The sequence below is a fragment of the Lepidochelys kempii genome, chromosome 6 (assembly GCF_965140285.1).
Source record: "Lepidochelys kempii isolate rLepKem1 chromosome 6, rLepKem1.hap1, whole genome shotgun sequence".
Lineage (NCBI taxonomy): Eukaryota > Metazoa > Chordata > Testudines > Cheloniidae > Lepidochelys > Lepidochelys kempii.
In genome coordinates, this window is record NC_136385.1 from 1425862 (window position 1) to 1434798 (window position 8937).

The 8937-nt window shown below is 61.0% G+C and overlaps 1 protein-coding gene across 1 annotated transcript; it reads left to right on the top strand.

The window, feature by feature from the left end:
- Positions 1-1381: 1381 nt before the first annotated feature.
- On the top strand, positions 1382-8521 carry LOC140912300 (RING finger protein 112). Its single transcript, XM_073346518.1, has 14 exons — positions 1382-1426; positions 2322-2428; positions 2608-2923; positions 3403-3618; positions 4029-4166; positions 4397-4501; positions 4679-4729; positions 5390-5446; positions 5596-5682; positions 5844-5967; positions 6090-6220; positions 6624-6677; positions 7397-7471; positions 8024-8521. Exons 2-14 carry the CDS (start codon positions 2406-2408, stop codon positions 8519-8521), a joined length of 1875 nt encoding a protein of 624 aa, XP_073202619.1. The 5' UTR covers positions 1382-1426; positions 2322-2405.
- Positions 8522-8937: the final 416 nt, after the last annotated feature.

Consider the following 8937-nt stretch of genomic DNA (forward strand, 5'->3'; position numbering starts at 1 on the left):
CCTCACTACCCAACCACAGCCCCTATGTCACCACGACCAGGAGCACCAGCCCCATTGCCATCAGTCCCGTCAGTCCCGTCCTACTCCTTTTCAGCACTGTCCCCGGGACCTGCCTCCTCCACCTCCTATCACAGCATCCCTGCCCAGCTCCCTCCATTGCTCCCCCCTGCCCGTGGGATGTAAGAGATGCAGAAGAGAGAGGGGTGGAGATCAACCGCTGACTGCCCATGGGCCTGAGTCTGCAGAGAGCCTGAGCCCATCGCTCGGAGAGGAGGGAGCTGCTCTGAATATGCCTCTAGGGGGCAGGACTGGGGCATCCAAACCACAGGCAGCTGGGCTTGGATCGCTGGGAGGTGGGCAGTCTCTGTGGGGGGGGGTGGTTTCCGGGTAGCCCCTTCTACAGCTCCACAGCACCCCCTGCACGTGATTCTGAAGGGGGATGCTGCACCCCCACGACTGGTGATCAAACATAAAACAGTTTTGCAGCAAGTTGTGGCCCTGGGCTCCAGGCCGCGTGTGTGGGTGGGATGCTGGGGAGAACGGAGGAGCCGTGTTGTGTGTGGAGTGGGGTGCAAGGAGTTGGCCAAACACCTCCCAAAGCAGGGGAAATGCTCATTAGGCCTGGGTTTTCCCTGGGGACTTGGGACTTTGCCGTGAACTAGGGCTTGGAGGGGAATCGGGTGCAGAGAAGAACCACAGAAAGGAACCGGGGGCTGGAATGAAAACTTTCCAGTGGGAGACAAAGCTGTTTAGTGTCTCCAAGAGAATCCGAGAAATATGGTGCTGGAAGGGACTTGGAGAGGGCACCAAGTCCCATGTTCAGCACTGAGGCAGGGCCAAGGAAACCTAGATCAGCCCTGACCGGTGTGTGTCCGACCTGCTCTCAAAATGTGCTCGGACATAGAGGAAGGGAATGTGCATAGAAGAGTTTTATGTCTACACTGAGCCCTGCTAGGTCCTCCCCCAAACCCACTAGCCCCCTGTCCCTCCCAGAGCTGGGGACAGAACCCAGGAGTCCTGCTCTAACCACTAGACCCCACTTCCCTCCCAGAGGCACGGAGAGAACCCAAGAGTCCTGGCTCCTCGCCCCAATCACTAGACCCCCCCTACCCACTCCCATCCTGGAACTGGGGATAGAACCCAGGAGCCCTGGCTCCCTGGGGCCCCTGCTCTAATCATTAGACATCACTTCCTTCCCAAAGCCAAGGAGAGAACCCAGGAGTTCTGGCTCCCTTCCCCCCAGCCCCACGTACCAGTGGCTATTCATATCCTCCCTTGTGGCTACAACCCCCCCAGTCCTGGGAGCCAATCTGCTTCGGGGTCAGAGCCTGGCTGCCGGGCAGGAGGAAATAGAAATGAGCCAAGGTTTTATTTTCATTTCCCTAGGATTAAATCTTGGACACAGGCGAAGCGAGCTGTGGGACAGGTAACGGGGGGCTAGCGACCATCCCTGGGGGCCAGAATCGCCCCCTCCAGTCTATCCCCCACCCCACGTCCCCCGACAACCCCCCTGAGATTTGAGTGGCTGGTTTCAAACTTGCAGCAGCTGGGGGGCACTGAAGGCAAACCCCGGCCACCCCCCGGCCTCTCGCTGGGGCCCGGCCCCCGCCCCACCAGCCCAGCCCCGTGGGTCCCCACGCAGCGAGCCGCGCCCGGCCGCCAAGCCCGAGAGCTGCTTGAAAAGTCCCGAGCGGCTGAAAATCCCGCTGCCCCCGGGGCTCTTGCGCCCGGTGGGGAGGGGGGCGCAGATGGCAGCGGGCTCTCCCCATGTGCGACTGCTGGGGACGCGTGGTTTCCTCTTGCAACAGAGACGGATATGAGTGGTGTTTAATGCCAGGGAGCCCGGACTCCTGGGTTCTCTCCCCAGCTCTGGCAGGGGAGTGGGGTCTAGGGATTAGAACCAGGGGAGGCTGGGAGCTCAGACTCCTGAGTTCTTTCTCCAGCTCTGGGAGGGGAGTGGGTCTCGTGGGTTCGAGCAGGGAGGCTGGGAGCCTGGACTCCTGGGTTCTCTCTCCATCGCTTGGAGGAAGGAGTGGGTTAGAATGGGGAGGGGAGCTGGACCCCCTGGGTTCTGGGTGCAGTGGGGCTGTGGCATGAGGTGCTGGCTAAAGAGAGTTTGCTCATTTCTTGGGGTGCTAGTGGGGACGGGGGGTGTCCCCAGTACACAAGGAGAGCCCTGGGGAACTCAGCACTCAAGAATTGGGATTAGGACCTGGAGTGTCCCAACCCTGCTCTGTGCCTCAGTTTCCCCCTCTGCCAACCCTTCTGTTTGAGCTCAGTGGGTGTGAGGGGGTTAATCCATTGGTGTCCTGTTGTTTCAGTTCTCCAACAGAGTTTGGCTTTAGTCCCAGCCCAGGAGGAGGGGAGATTGGTCAACCAAAGCCCAGCCTGTCACCCGCTGCATTATGGGAAATGCAAATAAGAAAGGGTAAGTGCTCCAGTCCCACCCAATTCAGGTGTAACCCATTCCAGAGCTGGGGCTAGAGTCCACGAATCCTGGCTCAGAGCCCCCCCCTCACTCGACCCCAATCCCCTGCCCCCTGCCCCCGCAGCTGGGATAGAACCCAGGAGTCCTGGCTCACAGGCCCCCTGCTGTGTGTCTCCCAGGCCGATCCCACCCCCCTCCTCGAAGCCAGCTCCAGAGGGGATGGTGGAGCGACTCCAGGAGGACGTCACCTGCTCCATCTGCCTGGACGTCTTGGAGGACCCCGTCTCCATTGAGTGTGGCCACAACTTCTGCCGGGGCTGCCTCGCGGCTCACTGGAGTGGGGTCTCGGCTTGGGGGTACCAGTGCCCCGAGTGCCGGGCTCCCTGCTCCAGGAACCAGATGACCCCAGACACACGTCTCAAAAGCCTGGTGGAGAAAATCAGAGACCTGCCACGTGAAGGGACGTTGAAAGCAACAGGGACAGCGAGCCCTGAGGTGAGTGCAGCCCTCCTGAGGCTGGTCCAGAGATGCAGCCACCTCTGGGGCGGGGCGGGGGGGGGGGGAACAGCTGCATGTTTGCTCCCTGCAGCACGGTGTCCCCTATCTCCACGCTGGGGCCCTGGGGTCAGGGGGAAGGCCGGCTAAGGGGATTGCTGTGTGCCTTTAGCAACCGGTCAGGTCCCTGGGCTGCTAAGGGGGGAGCTGGGCACTCAGGGCTCAGACCTGCTGATAAGAAATTAAACCCCTAGCTAACAGGCTGTGACTCCAGACAGGGGGCCCCGGTGAGGGGACATGGACTAGCTGGAAGTGGGGGGGAGAGGATGGGACACGGGGCCTTTCCCCTCTAGAGGGCACTGTTTTGGATGGTGGGACTGGCTGGTCCAGGGGGTGGGAATGGGGCTCTGATCCGGGGGAGAAGGGACTCACCAGCTCAGGGGTGGGGTCCCAGCTCTGATCCTGCTCTGTCCCTGCAGCCGGGGCCGGGGGCTCGGCCAGAGGCGGGGCGCCCGGTGCAATTGGTGTGTGTGGATGAGAAAGGGGGCCTGACCTTGGACGAGGAGGCCCTGAGCCACTGCCTGGAGCAGGGTGGGGTGGGGGATGCCCCCGTCTGCCTGGTGTCCATCATCGGGGAGCAGCGCCGGGGCAAATCCTTCCTGCTGAACTACCTGCTGCGTCGTCTCCAGAGCCTGGTGAGTGCAGCCCTGATCCCCTCCCAGGACCAAGGAGATAACCCAGGAGTCCTGGCTCCCGCCCCCCCCGCTCTAACTCACTAGACCCACACTTCCCGTGCCAGAATTGGGGACAGAACCCAGGAGTCCTGGCTCCTGCCCCCCCTGCTCTAACTCACTAGACTCCTACTTCCCATGCCAGAATTGGGGACAGAACCCAGGAGTCCTGGCTCCCAGCCCCCCAGCTCTAACCCACTAGACCGTCTAGACCCTTGTCTGTGTGTCTGTGTCAGCCTGAGTCTGCCTGTCCATCATCTTTCCAGTGCGCTGGTCCCCATGCTACTTGCCTGCTAATAAAATACCCACAGTCCCCCGACCCCCTGCACTAATTGCCCCGCCCCCCATGTCTTCTTCTTCCCCCCCCCCGCCAGGATGTGAAGGATGGATCCTGGATGGGCCGGGAGGAGGAGCCCCTGGAGGGGTTCGAGTGGCGAGTTGGTGCCCACAGAGTCACCAAGGGGGTGTGGGCGTGGAGTCAGCCCTTCTGGGTCCCCTCCAAGGGAGGCCAGGTGAGTGGGAAGAGGGGTGAGGAAATGGGGTGGGGGGATGAGTGACCGCAGCAGATGTCTACTTGGGGGAGCAGAGCAGACAGAGGCTGGGTGGGCTCAGAGACCGGGGCCTGGGATGGGAGGCAGGGAACACAGTGCCCCCCAGGGGCTGGGTCTCACTGGGTGCTGGGGCATGTGGGGGGCAGAGTGGGGAGCTGGCATGAGACACTGGCCTGTGGCTCCCCCCCCAGGTGGCCGTGCTGCTGGTCGACACCGAGGGCTCCATGAACATTGCCAGAGACACGGAGACCAGCGTGAAACTCTCCGCCCTCTCCATGCTGCTTGGCTCCTACCAGGTAGGCAGTAGGGGGCGCTGTGCCGCAGGGAGCGGGGCAGGGCTCAGCAGGGGGCGCTCTCCCATTGCAGCCAGGGCCGGCCCCAATGCCCCAGGTTGGCACTAGGGGGCGCTGTGCTGCGGGGAGAGGGTCGTGCTGGTTTCTGTCTCTAACCCTGTCCTCTCTGATGACTTGCAGATCCTGAATGTTTCCAGCCAGCTAAAGGACCCCGATCTAGAGTATCTGGAGGTGAAGCGGGAGGAGGGCAGGACGTGGTGCCATTCTCCTAGAGCCCCAATGGGGTAGTCTGCCCATTCTGCAGCTGGGGAAACTGAGGCCCAGAGAGAATCAATGACTTACCTGAGGTCACATGGGGAGTCTGTGGAACAGCCAGAGTTAGAACCCAGGAGTCCTGGCTTCCAGCCTGCCCTCCCCCTGCTGTTTTAACCACTAGACCCCACTCCCCTCCCAGAGCTGGGGAGAGAACCCAGGAGTCCTGGGGCCGAATTCAGCAGGGTCTGGAATTCGCCCCTGCCCGAGCTCCATCCTGACTGAGAACACGGGTGTTGCCAGGACTCTGAGAAGTCTCAATATTTGGCATCTTGGTCTATTCTGCTCCTACCGTCGGTGGGCACGGGGGCAAAGAGAGCCCCTGGCATGGGGCAGGGGGGAGGGGAACCTTGACTTGCAGTTCTGCTCTTTGGCCACTAGGTGTCTCTGCAGCAGAGGGGGAAAGCCCTGGGACCCCGGGGAACAGACCCAGACCAAGCTGGAGGGGCTGCTTTGTGGGTGGGTGGGTGGGTGGCAGGGGGGTGTTTGTTGGTAGGATTTCCACCCCCAGCTGCCACCAGGGCACACGCTGTCTCCCTGCCCCAGGGATCTCAGCAACCTGTTCCCTCTGCTCTGCAGATGTTTCTGCACGTGGCCGAGGAGGTGGGAAAGGAATACGGGCTGGAGTCCATTCAGGTGAGACGACTTTCCCCCCCCATCCCCCCACCCTGCCCCATGCAATCTCCTCGCCCCACTGCATGGGATGCTCCTGCCCCAGCCACTTCCTGCCCCACACCCGAGGGGTTCAGCCTTCCCCTCCTGAGATTGTCCTGTCTCCCCTGCAGCAGCTAGACCTGCTGGTGCGGGATTGGAGCAACTCCTTGGTCCTTGGAACGGACGGTGGGAAGGAGCATCTGAGAGACGTCCGACAGGTGAGTGTGGGGCTTGACACGGGGCCTTTGCCCTCTGCGGGGTGCTGGCTCTGATCCGGCCCCAGGGCAAGGGCCTGGCTGGCTCAGGGGAGCAGGGAATGGGTCCCGGAGTATTTCCCTCCATTGATGTCTCACTTTGCTAATTCCCCTGGCTCTGGCAGATGCTGGCGGCGTCTTGCAAACACCCGAAGGCCTTGGAAGCGCTGACCAGAAGCAAAACCCGCTGTTACCTGATGCCCTTCCCTGGCAAGTGGATCATGACTGGAAGCCAGGGATGCCTGAGAGGTAACGGACCCTGGACAGCGGCTCTGAGCCTGCACGACGGGGCGTCTCCGTCTCTGCCGGGGAACGGGCCGTGGGGGGACGCTCCGGCTCTGGGTTCATTGCCATGTCCCTCCCCTTTGCAGACATGGATGAGGATTTCCGGGACAGCCTGAGGGACTACGTCACCGGCCTGGTGGCCTCAGCCGGTCAACACATCTGGAGGAACCGGCACGGGGCGCTGGTGACCGGGTCACAGCTCGCTGCCAAGATAAAGGTGGGGATTGGCCAGCTGGGCATGGGGTCTCAGTAATTGACGCTCTCCCCTGGCAGTCAGCGCTGGCCCCAGTACCTCATGGTGGCACTAGGGGGCGCTGTGCTGAGGGGAGCGGGGTGGGGGCTTCGCCCTTTTTGCTGAACTTTTGTTAATTAAGAATGAGGGTTGTATTTATAGCCTAGCAGAATCCCAGCTTGGATGATTCTACTGAGCCTTCCTAAATCATCCAGGGAAGTTCTTCATTTCCCCCGCCAAACTGATTCCCACTGTTGTCTTATGTCCGTTCCCCAGCTGCCCTGCCCCAGAGGTGGCTGCATCTCAGCGCCGGGCGAGCCATCCCCATGTTCCCACTTTTCTAAGCCCTGTGGAGTCTGTATTGTGATTTCTTGTGCTTTCTTTGCAGAAATTCTCTGATCTGATGAAGAAACGTTGCTTCGGCTTCTCCTCTCCCGCTCAGGTACCTTCTCTGCCTGTTTCTGCCTCTGACCTGATCAAGGGGTGTGTCCCTCCTCCTGAATTCACTTCCGATGTAAAACTGTAGCCTACTTTCGTCTTTTTCTGCTGCCTCACCGAAAGGTGGCTGCATCTCATGTCGGGCAAGCCATCTCCGTGTCGTGTTGCTGGGAGGCTATTCCCCAGCTGCTCCCCGCCCCCCAACCCCAGAAGTGGCTGCATCTCAGCACTGGGTGAGCCCATCCCTATGCAGTGTTGTGTGTGGCTGTTCCCATATGCTGCTCCCCAGAGGTGGCTTCATCTCAGGAGTGTGTTGACACTTGTTGAAAAATGTTTGTTTTTTTTCCCCATGCAGAGAAATTTGAGTTTCCAGCGAAATATCAAAAGCTGAAATACTTTGATCTGGTGTCTAATGGGAATTATAGTTTGGCTCTGCATGCTCCCTTTTCTCTCCATAAATCAGCTCTCTGGTCAGACTGCAGCTCCCATGATGCACTATAGAGGAGGGAGATGGTGCATCATGGGAGTCCCTGGCTGTGGAGCATCATGGGGCTTGTAGTTTGGGTGCCTGGCTTCAGGCTGAGCTGCCATGGTGGCTCATGGGAGTTGTAGTTTCACACTGGCTAGTGGCATCGCTCTGTTACATGAGGTTGCTGCAGTTGCTAGGTGGAGACAGGGCCCCATAAACTTGCGGCTCACCCCGGCCTTGTCCTCCCTCTGCAGATGGCCATCACCTTCCACAACCAGAGAGTCCTGGACAGGGCCAGTGCAGACCACGCTGTGTTTCTGAAGGAGAAGGTGAGTCTGTGCGGCGGGGGCCCCTGTGCCCCAGCCAGGGGAACTCCAGAGAACCGTCTTGGCCAACCCCACTGGCTGTTGGCTTCATGTAGGAGAGGGGACCTCATATCTCCAGCTTCCAGGATGACTATAGAGATGGGAGGCTCAAACTCCTGCACCGGGGTTGGGGGTGGGGGGAATAAGTTTGCCCTGTGGCCAGCTGCAGTAGTGGAGGTGTCATGGCCCAGGTGGTGAATGGGCTGGACCCGGAGTCGGAACTCCTGGGTTTTGTCCACGGTGCTGCCACAGATTCCCCTGGGTGAGTCAGTGAGTCTCTCTGGGCTTCAGTTTCCCCATCTATCAAAGGGGGAGAATGATCCTGCCTTGGCGAGTGTTTGCCTGTGAGCTTTTTGGGTTCGTGTCCCTCACCTGGCGCGAGGGGGCCCCCATCTCAGTCCAGGTCTGTACCGTGCCTTGCGCGAGGGGGCCCCCCATCTCAGCTGGGGGAGCAGGGTCCGTGCAGCACTTGTCCCTTCTAACGCTCTTGGCCGTCTCCTCTCCCGGCGGGCGCAGGACGGCGACTCCCGGACCCTGATCTCCTGCCTGAAGGTGCGGCCGGGCAAGATGGCGGAGCTGTTCGCGGAGCGGCGCGGGCAGTTGCTCTGGCGGTGCCAGACGGACATGCGGGAGCCGGCGCCGGAGAAAGCGGCCCAGCTGACGGAGCTGGAGGAGGAGTTGACAGGGGAGGCCGAGACCTTCCTGCAGAGCTACGGGAAGCGCTTCAAGAAATTCGTCATCGCGGCGGGCGTGGGCGCGGGGGCGCTGGTGCTGGCCCCGGTGGGCGGCGCTGCCGGCATCGGGATCGCTGCCGCTGCTCTCGGCATGGCTGAGGCAGCAGCCCTTGGTGCTGGCGTGGGTGCCGTGGCCGGGGTTGTCGTGGGCGGGGGCGTGGGCGGGGGAGTTGGTGGGAACATCGCCCAGAAGGATAGGCAGAGGGCCAAGGCTGCTGTCGGCAGGAGGGAGGAGGAGGACGGCACTGAGGATCTGTCTGAGGACACACCCCTGATCTGATCAGTGCCCCCCACCCCAATCTAGGGCTGAGGAATGGGGTGACGGGTCTGCCGCGTGGCACAGACATGTTTCCCACAAGCCTCCCCAGAGCGGGGAGCCTTCGCCCCCAGATTCTAAGAAGGGACCTTTAGATCCTCTTGTCTGACCTGCTGTGCCACCCAGCTGGAGAATGCCGCCCACTTCCCCCTGCATTGGGTCGGATATCTCCTGTTGGACTAAATCATCTCCCGGAAAGGCGTTCAGTCTGGCTCGGAAGCCAGAAGAGATGGAGAAATCACGGATTTCTCGAGGAGCTGGTCCCGCGGGTGAATGACCTGCGCTGTGAGAAATCCAGTGCCTCATTTCCAATGGGAGTTTGTCTGGCTTTAACTTCCAGCCCTCGGTTCTTGCTCTGCCTTCCTTCGATGTTGCAGGGC

Bases quoted from the DNA above. Each gene is read 5' to 3' on its own strand.
- LOC140912300 (XM_073346518.1), top strand. From the start codon at position 2,406: ATGGGAAATGCAAATAAGAAAGG. The intron at 5,447-5,595 runs GTGAGACGACTT...TCTCCCCTGCAG, and splicing joins ACGGGCTGGAGTCCATTCAG to CAGCTAGACCTGCTGGTGCG. The intron at 6,678-7,396 runs GTACCTTCTCTG...CTCCCTCTGCAG, and splicing joins GCTTCTCCTCTCCCGCTCAG to ATGGCCATCACCTTCCACAA.